Here is a 19,318-nt window from a genome sequence, read left to right on the forward strand (position 1 = left end):
CAGAAACTTAATAATTTTGTAAAAAGCCACCACACAATGAATGCATATATGTAGATTGCACATGCAGCCCATGGAGATGGAAGTACACAGATTAGAAACACATTAGCAAGGATTAAATTCTGTTGGTATGCTACAAAATATAAGGAGAAAATACAAATTATTAGCTTTTTTATACCTCTTGTGCATCCAGTTGTGAGCTCTACAACAGTCTTGCTTATCATCATCATTCTGGCAGAGAGCAATTGTAGTTGTAGCCCAGAAAAGCATATCAGCCCATATTTTAACATAAAAATACCGCTTTTGTTGTTGTGGGAGTGATATTTTTGTATGTGGCAGGAGCTCCTATTGTGCTGATCCCTATATCATATATATAATCACTTTGGAAGGGTTCACAGAGTCGGTTTTAAGGTTATGGAGCTCCACCTAACAAGGGCCTTTCAAACAACATTTCTCAAAGAGTAAAATCAAATGGAACTCCCAAAGAAATCTCATCCAGGGATCTGCAGGCTTCTCTCGCTTCATTCATCGGTATTCTTGACCCCAGCAGGCAAACATGGGATTCATAGTAGAGTGGCAAAGTAGAAACCATCGCTCTCTAAGAACACAAATGCTCGATATCAAGATTTTAAAAAAAAGGTCGTACAGAGTTCATTAACAACATTCTTTGGACTGATAAACATTTGCTTCTCAATCTTTTTTAAATAGCTAATAAAATAGCCAAAGTAGTTAAAAGATTATGCATTCAATATGATACTCAAAATATCACTGCTACAATAGCAGGGGTGCCATCTAGTGCATACCAGTATTATTGCATTCAAGTTATAGATCATCTCAAGGAACTCAGGAATACACAAAAGTTTGTACAAAGAACTCTGGAACAGCGCAGGGATATGACATCTTATCAGTCTCCTCTAGACTACCAGAGAGTGTAAAGTAATGGGCACAGTGGATATAAAAAGTCTACACACCCCTGTTCAAATGCCAGGTTTTTGTGATGTTACAGAATGAGACAAAGATAAATCATGTCAGAACTTTTTCCACCTTTAACTCCTTAATGACAAGACTGTTTCTTACTTGTAGTACACTACAAAGGCTCTTACTTTTGTTTTGCTAATCACATTGTGATTAGTGAGATGTGCTCCATTGACCTTGCATGGTTGTATGCAGTACCTCGAGAGTTTTCAAAAGGGTCTGGATATACCATCTGTGACAGTTGGCGACGCCATCTTGCTTGTGGCGGCAACGCCATACACTTGATGGCACTTGTGGTTGCTCTTCGGAGCAATCACAAGGTGATCGGGGCAGGGGGGTTGTGTTGCTGAATGCCTCGATGTCAGCAACAACGATTATACTTAGGAAGCGATTGCCGATCGCTTCCTAAGCTCTGTTTTAGCTGTCCGCCGTTTTATTTGTGGGGAGGGCTTTCCTCCCCGGCTTCTGTGGATGCTGCAAAGCCACCGATCGCTGTACATGTGCGGGCTTAAACTAATACTTTGTTGAAGCACCTTTTGATTTTATTACAATCAGTCTTTTTGGGTAGGAGTCTATTAGCATGGCACATCTTGATGTGGCAATATTTGCCCTCTCTTCTTTGCAAAAGCGCTCCAAATCTGTCAGATTGCGAGGAGATCTCCTGTGCACAGTCCTCTTCAGGTCACCCCACAGATGTTCAATTGGATTCAGGTCTGGGCCATTCCAAAATGTTAATCTGGTAAAGCCATGCTTTTGTGGATTTGGATGTGGGCTTTGGGTCGTTGTTGGGCTGAAAGGTGAATTTCATCTTCAGCTTCCTAACAGACACCTGAAGGTTTTGTGCCAAAATTGCCTGGTATTTGGAACTATTCATAATTCCCTCCTCCCTGACTAAGGCCCCCAGCCCCAGCTGAAGAAATACAGCCCCAAAGCATGATGCTGCCACCACCATGCTTCACTGTGGGTATGGTGTTCTTTGGGTGATGAGAGCAGTGTTGTTTTTGTGACAAAAATACCTCTTGGAATTATGGGCAAAAAGTTCAACCTTGGTTTTATCAGACCATAACACATTTTTCCTTGCCATTCCAGGTGGCACAGGAGAAGAGAAGGCTCCGCCTACCAGGTAGGGCAGGAAACACTATAAAAAAAAAAACCTCCCCCTTCCTCCCCAGTGTTGTTTCCTGCCCTACTCAGGTAGCGGTTAGGCTGAAGCTTACCTTCTTTCTCTTTTGTTGTTTTCTCGGAGCCCCGGGGGGTGTCCTTTTTCCGATACCTGGTAGCGGTCCCGTGTGGATCCAGGGTTCGTGTGGCAGCCTCGGAGGCTGTAACTCCGCGGTCATCGCGGCACGCACACGAGGATCAGCCCTCGTTCGGCTCTGCCCACAGCCCAGGGGGCTCACTGGGATGTGTATCCTCGGGCTCCGGTTCACTCCATCCTGGGGAATCCTCAGAGTGAGGCACGGCAGGGGAAGATCTCTGCTAGCAGCTCAAAAAACTCGGGGGGCAAACATCAGATTGAAAACAGACTTTGGCTCACTAGCATCAATGCTTCAGGGAGAAGTACTGCTGCAAATGCACACGATGCTCTGTCTCTCTCCTTCAGATCGCAATGATGGAGGAGGGAGGAAGAGCATCTGCAGTAACGGTCACACGATCGCTGTGATTGGTCATCACAGCGATTGTGTAACGTTACTGCAGGATAGTGATCGGATAGGTCCCTCATCGGAGTGATCGGATAGCCCAGACAGACCCTGCAGGGGATACCCTGTCCTCCCGTGAACTTCTGGGTGACGTCAATAGCGATCGGGCATTTACAACTGTAACCGTTTTCCAGCTTCACGCCGGAAGCTGTTACAGGAGATGGGACAGCAGAAAGCCAGCGATCTCCCGTGTAGCGGAAGGGATGCGTCCCTGCCGCTGCATGAAGGGCAGGACGTACTGGTACGTCCATAGGGGATTCTTGGGAGGTATTTTTTGGACGTACCGGTACTTCCATAGGGGACTGAAGGGGTTAAAGTACTAACCAACCACATAATTTTGTAAATACAAACGTATTTACGTTTTTTTATTGATAACTTAACACTTAATACTTAACACTTAATTCTTAACACTTAACAGCTATTACAATACATAATGTAACTTGAAATGATTCCCCCCTCCATTTCTTCTCTAGACGTATGCGTCCGACGTCATGCGCTTTGCTTGCGCTGGAAGATTTTGAAGGGTCAACTGAATTCCAGGAAAAGCTTGCACTAAAGAAAAGAAAACAAACAAGCGGTTGGCACAAACATCTCAATTTGTTTTAGACACTTCAGAATGGATATAATATGCATATAGAAAACATTTTGTACAACTTTCACAACCAGAGCACAATATACCCAATATTTTATAGTTTGGTCCATATACAAGACTGTTCTGCTTATCCCATCAATGGAATAATACATGCTGTGTACAAAAAAGCAACTTCGCACCTCTTGTAGCGCAGTGAGACTGCTGATTAGCAACCCTTTGCATATATCTTTGCTCAAAGTCTTTAAATGTACTTGTAAGACTTCTATTATACACAAGAACTTTGCATTTGTTTTTAAAAATGGAACTTCATCTCTAAAGAGAAAGTAAAAGCAGATGCATCTATTGTTAGTTTTCAACGTACATAGAAAACATATTTGTTTTGTATTTGAAACGGGACGTGCAAGTTATCCTTAACTAGGCATTTACGACAAAGCATAACTTGGCAACCTTTGGAAATCGGTTTTGTTTTTACTGTTACTTTTTAGAACTTAGTCAACTAAATAAATGTGAAATTTAGGCCATGGACCAAAATATGTGGCACTCAGAAAAATCTCTGAATTTGAATTATTAATTAAGCTGTGTGTTTATGACGTCCATCACAGAACGTGCATGTGAAATTTAGGCTAATTTACTATTAGCGGGTATCATCAACATACAACAGTTGGGATAACGTTGTTATGGAGGAAAGGCTTCCTCACAGCATTACTCTTACCATTTTCCCTGGTTAGATCACACTAATCAGCCTTCAATGTCTATTGCGACGTGGCATTTCTCATCTGAAACACAGAAATAATAGGACTTTTAAGCACAGCGTCCTTAAATCATAACAATCAGTATAATCAATAATGAGTTACAAACCCACTACTGCTATAGTTACATGTTTACAATAAACCTTACGTACAAAAATATTTTTCCATGACACCCTGAATCAGAACCTTCTGGCTGGATGTGCTTTTCCCTGGATGGAAATAATGGGAGTTGCAGTTCAGCAGTTGGAAAGCAGGGATCTGCAAATTGTCCGTACAAAGACACCAGTGTCCGTGGCAAGGTTTGTGAAGATTCATAGAACGTTGTTAAATCGTCCATCACAGACCCGAGTAAATGTCCACCACGAGAAATGTTGGTGCCTAATCCCCGTTGGAAGGTCTTCTATAACATAACTGTGAAATGAAGCTGAGCATTAAAAACAAAAATATCACAATATGCACACTCCTTAATCATATAATGAAAATATTTACTTATCAGCATGGGCAGAACACACAACATAGAATTATCAGCGTATGTTTGGACCCTCAGGGGAGAAGAAATGTTGTGAAAAACATAAGTGGAATAATTGGAACGTCTATATATCCTATAAATTGCACACCGCTAGTGCAAAACTGCTACTCAAAAGTTAAGGTTTATAAAAAAAATAATAAAAGTAGTAGTGAGTGATATATAGGTATTTCACACATTATATATATATATATATATATAAAGTCCAAAGTGCACAATTGCACACCAACCTTAATTACTCTGCCCGGTGCCTGGTAACTGAAGCAGTAATGCATATAGATTCCAAAAATAGTTACCGGCCAATAGTACCGTTACTATTATGCTCCTTGTCACAAAGGGATAATAAAGGCAAAATGCCAAAGCCATTCGATTTACTAGCCGACACAAGCAAATGTTTGAACCATACCTTTCCCCCATTTCTGGAGCTCGCTGAGAGGTCTGGCAGAGGATGCCTACGTGGAACCAGAGCTGCAAAAGAAAAAGATTTTATTTACATGCAATTTAGAAATTTTATTCAAAAGGATTTAGACAAAGGATGCAGCATCGTTCAGGTTGACTTGGGCATATAAACAAATGGATTATATACACTGTATATATCATGCAATAAATTGGGGCTTTACAAACATGTATTATGTAAACTGCAATTCTTTGGGAACAGTAAAGTATTTGTGTGTAAATATATATATATATATATATATATAAAACTCTTAGTTGCACATATTTGCAGCACAGAAGCACCAAATACCCTTCGCTGCAGTGAATCATTTATTAAGCTTTAGTTATGTGCTTCTGCATATGATCCGGCTTATAAGGGGAAAAGTATAGAAGTGGTACATACTGTTTGGGGATGTCATCTTGGTTCATCCCAGCATTTTGCTCAGGGTCCCCTGAAACAATGCGAGTTGGAAAAGCTTCGCCATTTCCCAAACTGTAAGAAAAACAATAAATGGATTAGTAGCTTCAGTGTGGAACCGCAGCACTCCTCAATGTAACTGGGGAGAAGATTTGTGATAAATTGACTCATTGCCAAAATAATATCCAAACCTATTTGATGTAAAAGAAAAAAAGAACAAAAAAAACCTGGCAGCGATTTCAGTGATAATTATGTTTCAAAACATGCTCGCTGAGCAGATACTTGGAATAATGCTCTGGCAGCCCCCTGTATGATCGGAAAGCAACGCACTAATACTAAAGACGCAGCATAATATTTATATATATTTTAACTATTTTAGGTGAGGACCTCAAATTGCACAGGGCGGGCAAAATTATCACCATCTCTTGCATGCCGTTTCATGATATCCCTTCTGCTTTCTAAAGGGAGACCCCAAAGCATCAAAAAGAGAATATAAAGAATAGACAATTGTTTTAACACATGTTCAGACATACAGGTTCAGCTCGATTACAATCTAACACTCCCAATGACACCAGAGAAAACATGGAACTTTTAGAAAGCTCAAATAGGTCAGATTAATCATTGTTAAGCATATTAATGCTACGATCATGGCATTGGTTTTCAGCATTTCGGTCACCGTGATATCATTTCCAGTTAATAGAGCATGGCACGGTCCTTAAGTATTAATAATCATCGTTCTAGGGAATAAAATATGTAAGTGTACCTCGTAAACACGGGCAGCAGCCAAAGCAGCTTTTGATCCCCAAAAACCTCTCTGAAATTCCTGCTGAAGCCAAGGTAAAATCCGTCCTTCTCTGCACCGGTTTCAAAACATGGAGTAAACTGTGCCTCTGAAATCAAAATAACAGTATTTGTCACAACCAGGATAAGCTTCTGTACTTATGCAAGCTAAACGAATGAATTATAATGCGCCAGGGGCGATTTGTTTTGGGTTGGCCAAAAGGAAAGGCCTTTGTATAATATGTGAGGATATATATATATATATATATATATATATATATATATATATATATATTTCTCGTGCTGTCACACGTTATTTACTGTGATATTTATTTATTCTGGGTTAACTGTGGAGTTTATTCCTAGTGATTTAGCATCACTTATATTAGAAAGCGCTTAATCTATTCCCATTTACTAACGAACACTACTTATTGTACTTATGCGAGAGAAAGCAAAGACATTACCATAAGTTGATCTATTTTTCCCAACAAGCCAACAATGAAAGGAAAACAGAGAAAATGCGAAGATGAAGAACACGACTCCCACAAAGAACAGAGATAAGACGTGGCTCTTGGCATGGGCGTCCAGCGGATATTTCTATAGAGAGAAAAACCAGGATTAACCATGTAATCGCATCACACGGATTATAGTCTAGACTAAAGCAGACAGCGCTGGGCAAAAGTGAAGAGCAACAAATGAACCGGGTGTAATACATCACATCGCCAATAAATATCCTGCTCATCACAAGTATCTGCGCCTTTCAATATCTTACAAATCCGTAATCTAACCTCAGCGCACGCGATAAAAGCAGGGCACGGCTTCACACACTTTTTAGTATTTACAAGCAAGTTACTTCCCTCTAAACGGCAATTAAGAACTATATCTACACTTGCGCACGTGTCTGTACAGATGAATCTGAGGTCTATAGACAGAAAGTGTGATTTATCTACAAGACGCATCCTGAATATACGATACGATGGGAGAGCCAACGCGGATGGTCTTAAAATACCTTAAAAATGACTTTTCTTTGCTAAAGCAACATCATGTTAACTGGGATGATGACGTCAAACAATGAACTCTATAGCACCGCTTTATGAAGCCTACATGTTAACCCTCTTACTGCCAGGTGGTACGTGCACCATGCTTTGCCCACAGGTTTAACCAAACAAACGGAGAACATTAAATACATGCAAGTTTTGATGAAAAACACGATCACTGGACCACATGAATTTACCTGAGAATAACTCTCCAGATTTGCTGTAGAAAGGCGACACCGAATGAAAACTTATTAGATGCCAGAAGAGTTGAACTCCAGGAGCGACAGTATAGAGCGAAACAGAGCGAAAATTTCAAGAGAAATCGGCTAGCCCAATGTATAGAGAACATTTACACTATATGAAAGGTTTTACTGCTTTAAATGGTGCCGTCATATTCTGCAGTGCTGTTCACTGGACATACATATTAATAACATGAAAGCTTGAGATAAGTACGTGCCATTTGTTTATAATGAAATTAAGACTTACAACATCTACTAAATACATCTCGATAATTTAAAAAACATTAAATCCATACCATCCAAAACTTTATGCAATATTGGAGCACCGTTGAAGCAACAAACAGGCAGTACAGCGAGGCGTACATCAAGAACAGTAAGAAGAACTTGTAGTTAGCAAATCCAATACAATTGTTGACCCTACAACAAAAATCCTGGGTTTAGTACATGAATAAACAAACAAATGTATAAAATGTAAATACTCATTGAATACATACCAGGGGCAGTGATGGTCCATCTTCAGCACACATCTAAAAAGAGACAGTAAGAAAATGTGAGATTGCAAAAATATTTCGGAACATATCTGGAGCAAATATGGCAGTCTGAAGAGTATTTCCAACTCAGCTTTACATTCACCGACAGGATAAAATAGAAATGGTCTAGCCGTCAATCTAGGTGTCACTACAAACTTAAGCACTGTACAGTCTCCATTTCACTTGCCGGTAAAAGAAAGCTTGTATAGAAGCCAGTGTCAGGATCCGGCAACCGGCTGGGAACAAGGCGCTGAGCTAAATCTGTAAACAGCCTTCTACCGCTTCAATGTTCATTTACCACAAATAATAAATACAAACTATCACAATACATAGAAAACAAACACACAGGTGCTGTATTTCTAAAAATCTGAGCAACACACATGTTTAGATCAATATTGTAAGTAAAAAAACATAAATAACAGGCTTACCTTTCACAAATTGAACAATGATGACACCGGTCAGGTGGAATAACCTTGCAGTCATTACAATACCGGATACCTGTGGCACAAAAAAAAGGAGGGGGTTTAAAAAACACGACACCAACATGATCGGAAAGAGTAGAAGAATATACTGAACGTAGATTGATGTAGTCAAGGTACATAGGGACACCGGCATACATTAAACATGCTTAATTACTCGGTTAGCAGACAAATGACAAAGGGATTCAGCATTTCAGGCGTCCCCGAGTAATGTCTTTATCTACAGTAAAAATAAACGCGCAGCCCAGCGACGCGATGGGAGACATCAAGCAACTCACAAGACAACTTCACGCATTTTGCGTACCAGACTCTTAATCATAAGCTTAATGAACCGCCTGGTGTGTGAAACGCGTAAAGCTGTCTTGTAGTGATGGTTTTTTATTTAATGCACATTTATTTCTTTATGCAATCACATAATTTTTTGGATAATTCTTGTGTATGAAAATATTCCCTTAAGTTCTGTAAACAGACAGGTTGGCTGATTTATCAGGAACCTGGCTATAGCAACAATTTAAAGAAATGTTTATTTTGGTCACTGGCATAAAACCTGCTATGTGAGCATCTACTACGACTGTGACCACAATCTGACTCAGCCGGCTCGTGAAGGAGCGGAAGCTGAAGCCGGGTTGGATAAAACGCCTCTATAATTTCCTTGGGCTAATCTCGATTCTGACTTGTGTACTCGGACTTCACGTGGTTTGATTACTTTGACAATACTTTACTATTATATCACTGAATGAATAAAGAAGCGGCTGTAGGCACCATTGGTATGCGTTCTTGTGACGATTGGCAAATCTTTAGCTGCCAGCTCGAGAATCTCTTGCCGAATCTCTTTTCTGTCTTCCTTTTTGTATCGCTTCTTGTCAGATTTGGATAAGCAAAACTATAAAAGATGAATAAAATGGTGGAATAGTGATTTGTTACCAAACAATGCAACATATTCAAGAAATACTGGAGGATCTTTTCTCCCAATATCCTAAAAGACAAATATCTTTATAACCAAGTAAGGCATTAGAAGAATAATAACTTTTACAACTCAGCAATTGCTCTTAAGAATCACGTAAAAATGGCATCAACACAATTAATAACATTTTCTCCAACAGCCTATGAGTTCTTTGCTTTTCTGTCACGACAATTATGTCTCCCTTCCAAAATTTACTAAAATGGTAAAACTGCACATTAAAGTATTATTTCTGGGAAAAGTGTTACGTTCAGCAGAATAGGTGGAACATCATCTTCAAAATATAATGCGAAAGCCGGAGGAGACAAGTGACATTTCTCAACCTCCCAACACGTACCTGTTTAGATGGACTGGCCGGCAACGTAACTATCGTTCTCCAGTATGACCAGAAGAACATCATAAATATCATGTGATAAATCACCAGATATACAACTGTAACAAAAACACAAACGCATGGAGTTACAATGCAAGCAATCAATTATTATCAATATTTACCGTATTTGCTTGAATATAAGCCTCTTTTCAGAGCAAATGCTCTGAGAAATACCCCTCGTCTTATATCCGAGGTTATCATATAATCGGACCTCAAATAGACGTCGGAGTACAAGACTAAGATCCAGATCCCCCGCAGCGCTGCAGGGAACCTGGATCCTCCTGTCCGGCAGCCGGTGAACTCCTGCACAATGCGCATGGACCACCTCTGCTGCTGCCAGCACTTCCACTGGGGCTTCTATGATGGAGCACCGGCGTCACATGACCTTCGGGTGCTCCATCATAGAAGCCCCGGTGGAAGTGCCGGCCAGCAGCAGACGTTCACCAGCTGCCCCCGCTAGACACCAGAGAATCTGGAGCACAGAGGACAAATCTGGGGATGCATTTATACGTCTGGGGAGGGGGGGCAGAGTGGCATATAGGAGTATAAGGCATATCGGGGGGACAGAGTGGCATATAGGAGAGAATAAGGCATATCTGGGGGGCAGAGTGGCATACAGGGTAGTATAAGGCATATCTGGGGGGACAGAGTTGCAAATAAAAAGAAATAAAAAAAATATTCTCAAATCATAGTTTTTATTAAATATTAAAATATAGTTTACGTGTGAATTAATATTTACTAGTAAAACATTTTTTATAGGGTAGTCTTATATTCAGGTTTTTTCTTTTCCCCCCTAAATTAATATTCAAAATTTGGGGGGTCGTCTTCTAATTGAGCAAATACAGTATATATATATATATACACACCGATTGGCTATATAGTGTTAAATCTATAGACTTTCTGCAGATGCGCATGAATAAGTGTCAGTATTTTATAATATATTTTATATTAACTGTGAGAGCGATCAGGTTAACGCTCCAATGCATTAAGAAGGGCCAGTTTATCCCAAAATACAGCGTTTCAAAATAAAGGCGGACAATCAGTGAATTTGTGGAGCTAAACATCACAGGTAACCCAACAGGTAATAACGACAACTTAATGGTCTATGTACGAAAAAATTAAAGCATTTACCCTTTTCAATGGTTGATTTGATCGTATCTACAAGAGAAAAGAAATAGTTATTATTAAACAGTCAATAAAAAATCCATACAAAATAAACAAATAATAATAAAGGTTTAACGCAGAAACACACTGCGCTTGTGACTTTTACAACATAACAGAAAACCCCAAGAACAATACAGATTATATATACGGAGTAATCCCGGTGCGGAGCGGTAAAAGCGGAGCAATCACCCTTCTGTTGGCTGCCATGGTAACTGCACTACTTTAATCACCAGAGCTGCAGTAGCCCGCATGTTGTACCGCAGATTATTTGAATGCCTAAAGTCCCGCGACAATAAAAGGGATTTATTCACTAAACGGATAGTTGGCATGAAAGTCGGGATCTGAACTCTTAAGCCATTTTGCATTACGAAGGGCCGTTCCTGTCCACTTTCTCCAGCCACAGCTCGATATTACACGGGGCAAAAGGGGCAACTGGTCCCAGGACGAAGCTTATGTCAGGGGCCCAATTCAGCTCTTTGTGAAATTACTCTCTAAAAGTAAAAAGGGTTCCCGGGAAGCTCTGGAACCCTAAAAATCACCAATTTAGACCCGTGTCAGCATATTTTAGACACGTACAGCATGTTTCATGGGTTACACAGAAGCATTCGTCTTATACACGGGACTATCAGCAGACATATCACTGGCATAAGGCTGTTCCGAACATAAGGCGACTTTCTGAAGACATGTTTTGCAGAAACCAAGAACCGGACATACCGAGTGAAACCCCACAAACTAAGAGCTGCACGGATTCCCAGGACTCATTTACCGCGAATGTATATCACCCGGTAACAAACACACAACGACTTATATAACGGAGCAGAAGCGCTCCTCTGGAGGAGTCCCCGCGGTTTTCTAGAGGTTATTTGGAGAGTAACGCGCTTTCTGGGTACGGAGGGGTTCCGGTTACTTACAAATGCAAAGCTCCACCACGAAGGCGTAGTATGACCACCACACGACGGCCATGAGGATGAGCACGGGGATGTAACGCGCCAAATAGCCAACGTAAGTACACGCCATGATCACCACACCGCAACCAACACAAGTGAGAGGCTCCCGGCCCCGGCGGAGATAAAGCTCTACTACGCCACAAAGGGGACGCTAACTGTCTGTGACCAGGGCCGGATCCACTCAGCGGCTTCACGTCACAGACAGGTCTAGTAGGCTACTACGAAGGGGCAATAGTGACGCATTTTCTCACCCGGGGGGTCATAGTTGTAAAAGGTAGATGTAGGTAACAGAATTATCAATGCTTTACCTAGAGAACGGATGAGTAAACATCCCTCCGCGGTTCCACGTGAGACTCATTCATAACTACAATAAGCATTTGCCGTTGCTGCTGCGAAAGGAGAAATAACCAGGATCATTTGTTCTACCCAGAGGCACTGGGCTAAACATAATTATTTACAATAAAGGACATAAGTTATACAATTGTGGGTTGTTTTTTTTTGCTCTCCCTGCCTCAGACCAGTGTTGCATTGTCATAAAAGGATTGTATTAAAGTTCCCCATCCTAGCAGTCTATTAATGTTTTACTATTAAGTCTCATACTCCTGTTTTTTTTGCTGTAATAGTAAGTGGAGGATTTATGTGCATCTATAATCCTATAATATATATGGTGTGTGTGGGTCACATTACATCATAAACACATTTTCTGGTTTCTTGGTAATACAGTCCGGTACTGCCTGCTTTCATCAAAAATAAATAAAATACAAATAACAGTAATTGGCGAAGATACACAAGAAATTTTTTTTTTATGAAGCCACAAATTTCCTAAAGACACTAGAAAAAAAAAACAAAACTGTTTGGAGTATGTAAGGGGCAAAACTTCCTAGTCAGGAAGGGGTTAAGATCACCTCTAGTCCCAGGGAGGCACTCTTGTAGAACAAATATACGGTTAAGTTTACACAGGGTACCTGTTTTTATTAAAACAGGCAAATTAAGGAGTTTTATCTCATCAACCTAAAAGAGCCAAAGCGCCTACAATGGGCACGTGAGGATAAGAACTGGAGCACGGAGGGGTGGAAGAACTTGGCCTGGCCTGATGAATCACGTGTTCTTTAACATCACGTTGATAGCCGTGTGCGTGTCCATTGCTTACCTGGAAAACACATGGCACCAGGAAGCATCCATGGAGGCCGCACCTCGCAACTTACAGGACTTAAAGGATCTGCTGCTAACATCTTGGTACTAGAGCCCTGCACGTGTCCAATCCCGCCCGCTCCCGCAATGTGGGTGTTCCACTCCCGCCCGCTCCTGCAACATGTGTGCCCAATGCCGCCTGCTCCCGCCACAAATGTGGCCAATCACGCCCACCTCCTTACCTGAACTGCAGATTTCCCGCGCTGTCCCGCAAGGCTACCCTCGAGTTGCTCCCTCACAGCGTTTCTTCTCTTGCTCCGCCCGGGAACACAGCGGAGTCACGGGAAGTTACGTCACATCACGTGACTCCGCTTTGTTCCTGGGCGGAGCAAGAGAGGAGACACTGTAAGGGAGCAGCGCAAAGGCAGCCTTGCGGGATTACCGGGACCCGCAGGTACAGTGTCTGACCGCCCGCTGTTTTGGTGGCAATAGGGGGCCCTACACAATATGAGGCAGGTGGTTATAATGTTATGGCTGATCAGTTTACATTGCTTATATTAACACAATGGCATGGATTTATTTGGTGTGTTATATAATGCTAACTTTAATCCAGGCCCGGACTGGGACAAAAAATAGGCCCGGGCATTTCAGACTGAGCAGCCCATTTTTATGAAAAAACATATATGTACATACATATACATAATACTTGGTCATTCAACATTGGAAGCCTGAGGCCACAATTTAGTGCGACTAATCCTTGAAATAAATATTATAGAGTAAATAACACAATACCTTATCTTTTCCACTATTTCAGGGTGATTTCAGGGCCTTGAATGTTTTGTCCCCTGAAGTCACTACAAATTCAGGAGGGCATTTTATCTCTGGATAAGTTAAAATGAAATAGTTCCCACTGTAAATTAAGGAAACAGATAACCAAACACACACACCAGGACAGGCTTTTCCCACACCGACGCCCAGACACACACACCAGGACAGGCTCTGCCACACCGACACCCAAACACACACCAGAACAGGCTCTGCCACACCGACATCCAAACACACACACACACACACACCAGGACAGTTAAAGAAAGAAGAAATGTTTCAGCACTCAACTCCCAGGAAGCTGGGCGCTAGCAGGAAAAAGGGCAAAACCAAAACAGAAAGCATAACAAAAATAGCAACGTTTCGGCCAAACAGGGCCGTTTGAGCTTGACAAAGACCCTGTTTGGCCGGAATGTTGCTTTTTTGTTTTGCTTTCTTTGAGTAAAGTAACCTAAGGATTGGAAGCTGATTGAAGTGTTGGGGTTCTTTTCTGTGTTCGTACACACACCAGGACAGGCTCTGCCACACCAACACCCAAACACACACGAACACACACTAGGACAGGCTCTGCCACACTGACACCCGAACACACACATCAAGACAGGCTCTGCCACACTGACACCCAGACACACACATCAGGACAGGCTCGGCCACACTGACACCCAGACACACACACCTGGACAGGCACACCGACACCCAAACACACACACACCAGGACAGGCTCTGTCACACCGACACCCAAACACACACACACACAACAGGACAGGCTCTGTCACACCAACACCCATACACAAACACACACCAGGACAGGCTCTGCCACACCGACACCCACACACACACCAGGACAGGCTCTGCCACACCGACACACACACATACACACACACACACCAGGACAGGCTCTGCCACACCGACACCCAAACACACACACAACAGGACAGGCTCTGCCACACTGACACCCAACCACAAACACCAGGACAGGCTTTGCCACACTGACGCCCGCATCCGGAGGGTTTCCACAGACGGTTTCACTCAGCCTGCCTGTGGCATCTTTGCCCCCATAACAGCCTGCCTGTGGCAACTTTGCCACCAAAACAGCCTGCCTGTGGCAACTTTGCCACCAAAACAGCCTGCCTGTGGCAACTTTGCCACCAAAACAGCCTGCCTGTGGCAACTTTGCCACCATAACAGCCTGCCTGTGGCAACTTTGCTACCAAAACAGCCTGCCTGTGGCAACTTTGCCACCAAAACAGCTTGCCTGTGGCAACTTTGCCACCAAAACAGCTTGCCTGTGGCAACTTTGCCACCATAACAGCCTGCCTGTGGCCACTTTGCCACCAAAACAGCCTGCCTGTGGCAACTTTGCCACCATAACAGCCTGCCTGTGGCAACTTTGCCACCAAAACAGCCTGCCTGTGGCATCTTTGCCCCCCCTTACACATCCATGCTATCACACACACATATTCATTCACTTGTTCACAAATATTTATTCACTAATTCAGATAATCATTCACTCATTCAGATATTCATTCATACATTGATACTCATTAATTCCCTCATTCAGATACTCATTAATTCCCTCATTCAGATTCTGATTTACATATACTCATTCACAAACATTCATTCACTCACTCCTTCACAGATACTCACTAATTCACTCTTTCATTCAATCTCCCTCACCCCCTTACCTGAACCGATGATGCACGCGCCGCTCGCAGACTTCCACGGATCTGCACAGGGGAAGCAGACGCACAGCAGGGTCATGTGACGTACGTCACGTACGTCACATGGCTCTGTTGGATTCCTGTGTCCCCCTGGCCGTGGAAGGGACGCTGCCCGCGCGCGTCTGCCGGTAAGTAGCGGGCCCGGTCGTAGTTGCTGCAGGCTTAAGGGGCAGGTGCCCCTTTTGCCCTGCGTTAAGGACGACCGCATAGGCCCAGTCAGTCCGGTCCTGACTGGGCCTATTTTAAGGTAGGGGCCTGGAGCTGCAGCTCCATTAGCCCCTAAGTCAATTCGGCCCTGGCTGGCCCGGCCGCGGCCCTGCTCCGGCCCGGCCGGTCATACTCTGTGAATAAATGGACTGTAAGAAGCGCTGCAGAAATAATAGATAATGATAATACCGGTATTTAGGGTTAGATAAATATAACATTTGCTAAAAAGAATAGCTCCAATGTTCTTGGAAACTTGTGCTAGAGCGCCTCCTATTGGTAGAGATATAGAAGACCGTCTGGGGAAATGCTCCTAGGACAATATGTGATCCTAACAACTAAAACAGGAGCAGGTAGTATACAGTTTCATAGCTACAGACATGCAATAATTAAAGCACATAACAAAATAAAGGACACGTGCAGTCAAACACTAGATATTTAATTACACCTTTAATTTCTCATCAAGAAACAGGAGAAAACGATCTGGCTACATTTTTTGTAGATTATATTAGACAATATTTGCCCTATTAGTTTAAACAAAACACATTTTCTGTAAAAAATAAAAAGACAAAGTTATAATACCCCAGCATCTAACCAATGCTAGTCTAAGAAAAGAAGTACCGTATTTGCTTGATTATAAGACGAGGTGTTTTTCAGAGCAAATAGACTTGACTATGAGACTAAGATCCAGATCCCACGCAGTGCTGCAGGGATCCTCCTGTCTTATGCCCCCCCCCAAACTTACCGGTGGTTCTGACTCCCCGGTGTGTAGCCGGGGCAGCGTGTAGAGGTGCAGTTAGCAGTTGGGGTTGTCTTCGTCCATTGCGCAGACCTTCCCCGGCTGTCAGTGAGGAGAGTTCCGGTGCGGGGAATTCTCCTCACTGACAGCCGGGGAAGGTCTGTGTGATGGACGCAGACAACCCCCGCTGCTAACCGCACCTCCTCCTCTATATGCCAGAGTGACATATAGGGGTATAAGGCATTTCTGGAGGCAGAGTGGCACATAGGGGGTCAAAAGGCGTATCATGGGGCACAGTGGCATTTAGAGGGTTAAAAGGCATATCATGGGGCACAGTGGCATATAGGGGGTATGAGGCATTTCTGGGGCAGAGTGGCAAACCTGGGGGCAGATGTGCATAACTGGAGTGGCAGGTTGGAAAATAAATGGAAATAAAAACAAAATATTTTTCTCAATCATAGCTTTTATTTAAAAAAAAAAATGTTTATATAGTTTACATGAATTAACATTTACTGGTAAAACTTTTTTCCTATAGGGTCGTCTTATATTGACTTTTTCTTTTTTTCCTAAATTAATATTCAGATTTTGGGGGGGGTCGTCTTGTAATCAGGGTCATCTTATAATCGATTGAATATTGTTGAAAATTACGTTTTAGAAATGTGTTTAAAACAATCCATCATGTATATTGCAGTTGAAACATTTGGCTGAAATAATTTACAATTTACTTTACATATTTAATCATCACTTATCACCGCTTGATACCCAGAAGCAGTCTGTGAGAAAGTGATGGGCGGCGAGTGACCTCAGAAGACTGCCAACCACACGTGATCATCCAATGAGCTCCTTCTGTCCTCTCCTCTGACCTGTTGTCTCTGTTAGTCAATTTGTTATGTTACATACTACTTGTTATGTCCTGTCTACCCATTGTACAGTGCTACGGAATTTGATGGCGCTATATGAAACAATAAATAATAATAATAATAAGGTGTACATTACTTTATATAAAGCCGTTAAATTTTTACATTAGGTATGATGGGACTGCAACTCTAATTTTAAACAAATAAACCAAAAACACCCACAAAGGTATATATTTCTGTAAATCAGACAATCCAGGCCATCCTATCAGGAGTATTTGGGCATTCTACATGCAGCTATTTGGCCACCAATCACTGTCAAAGATGGCCGCAGAAATTAGTTCCTGCACTTTTTTCACCAACGCTTCTTAGGATTTTTTTGCACAGGGTATGTGTTACGGCAGAGAAATCTATCCTAAATTGTTCAGCCGCCTCTCCTGATTACGGAAATACCCCACACGCATAGCTTTTTTTATGCATATGGTTATTTATGTTTTTTTGGAATTTGCAGGGCAAAAACGTATGGAATTGTGCCAATTGAAAATACTCCCCTCACCCTAACGCAAAATAAAGAAATATAAAGAAAAGAAATGTAATAATCTACCTTGGTGTGGTAGATCATGAAGCACTCATCGATGCAGAGTCCTGGCTAATAGGGGCAGGAAGGGCAGTGGTACCTGGAGTCCTTCCTAATACCCTTTTTGTAACAGACTCTGCATCTTTTCTGAGGCTTCTGTTTAGCATCAGTGGGGTGGGGGGGTATTGTGCAAGGAAAGTGCCTGCAGGTAAGACGCAGGACATTCTCATCCAGAGAGAATATCCCTCAGGATTTTTACCTGGAACTCTGGGTGTAGATCTTCCCAGTGGCACATTTCTTGTACAACACATATGTGTTGTACATGGCAACCTGGGTGAGGTAAATGGCCACCTTTTTGTACCAGGTCTTGGTCTTACGCAGCACCAGGTACGGCTGCAGACACTGGTCAGAAAGATCTACACCCCCCATGTTCCTTTTGTAATCGGTGACGCACTGAGGCTTGAGCACCTGTGCATCACCTTCCCCACGTACACTGACAGGTACCGCCTTCTCGTTGTGTATAGTGGAGAAGATATACACATCCTTCCTGTCAGTGTACCTGAAGACCAACAGCTCCTGACTGCGCAGAGCACTGGTAGTGCTGCGCCTCTGCTTGGGGTAAGTTACATTTTTGGGATAACCCTTGCGGGTTGGCCTAACAGTGCCACATGCTGGGGTCTGCTCCAAAAATAAAAAATGAAATAAATCTGGGCTGGTATAAAAGTTATCCACCCAGAGGTGGTAGCCGTTATGTCCTTATCCAAATAGGGGGACAGCAGGTCCTACACTATCTTCCCACTAGTACCCACAGATTGTGGGCAGCCAGGGGATCAAGGTAACTGTCCTTCCCTTTGTAGATTCTGAAGGAAACAGTATATCCTGACCCACTCTCGCAAAGTTTATATAACCTTACACCGTACCTTGAGCGCTTGGACAGGATATACTGTTTGAAGTTCAGTCTAGCCTTGAATAGGACCAGGGAGTCATCTACAGCAACATTTTTATCGGGGGTATAAATTTCAGGGAATTTACTACAAAAATAATTGATAATGGGCCTTAATTTATAGAAACGGTCAAATTAGGGGTGCTCTCTAGGGGGGCATTGGAAATTGTCACTAAAATGTAAACATTTTAGGAGCTCAAAGTACCTGTTCCAGGGCATTATTTGGGGAAAAGCAGGGGTGGATAATATGGGATCTGTGCTCCAATATGACCGAATATTGGGCTTTTTCACAATGCCCATCATAAGGGTCAGGGCCCCAATTTTTTTTATTTCATGGGGGTCAGTGGGGTGCCAGGTCTGGCTTCTGCCTCCTTGGTCAGCTGCCCGACACTGGGCTGCATAGATGTTTGTTTGAGCTGCTA

At 42.5% G+C, this 19,318-nt stretch overlaps 1 protein-coding gene across 1 annotated transcript; it reads right to left on the bottom strand.

The window, feature by feature from the left end:
- Nucleotides 1–4,991: 4,991 nt before the first annotated feature.
- LOC149288949 (palmitoyltransferase ZDHHC20-A-like) lies at nt 4,992–11,933 on the bottom strand. Its single transcript, XM_089491201.1, has 11 exons — nt 11,867–11,933; nt 10,923–10,949; nt 9,756–9,850; nt 9,220–9,340; nt 8,407–8,476; nt 7,943–7,975; nt 7,745–7,865; nt 6,637–6,769; nt 6,156–6,282; nt 5,378–5,467; nt 4,992–5,007 (listed from the first exon to the last, which is right to left on the bottom strand). The coding sequence occupies exons 1-11, from the start codon at nt 11,916–11,918 to the stop codon at nt 4,992–4,994; spliced, it is 885 nt and encodes a 294-aa protein (XP_089347327.1). The 5' UTR covers nt 11,919–11,933.
- Between the last annotated feature and the right edge of the window lie 7,385 nt (nt 11,934–19,318).

The sequence above is a fragment of the Sceloporus occidentalis genome, unplaced genomic scaffold (genome assembly GCF_023333645.1).
Source record: "Sceloporus occidentalis isolate IW3139 unplaced genomic scaffold, rSceOcc1.0.p SCAF_49, whole genome shotgun sequence".
Lineage (NCBI taxonomy): Eukaryota > Metazoa > Chordata > Lepidosauria > Squamata > Phrynosomatidae > Sceloporus > Sceloporus occidentalis.

Bases quoted from the DNA above. Each gene is read 5' to 3' on its own strand.
- LOC149288949 (XM_089491201.1), bottom strand. From the start codon at position 11,918: ATGGCCGTCGTGTGGTGGTCATACTACGCCTTCGTGGTGGAGCTTTGC. The intron at 9,341-9,755 runs GTACGTGTTGGG...CATCTTTTATAG, and splicing joins CGGCCAGTCCATCTAAACAG to TTTTGCTTATCCAAATCTGA. The intron at 7,976-8,406 runs GTAAGCCTGTTA...GTCTCTTTTTAG, and splicing joins CATTGTTCAATTTGTGAAAG to ATGTGTGCTGAAGATGGACC.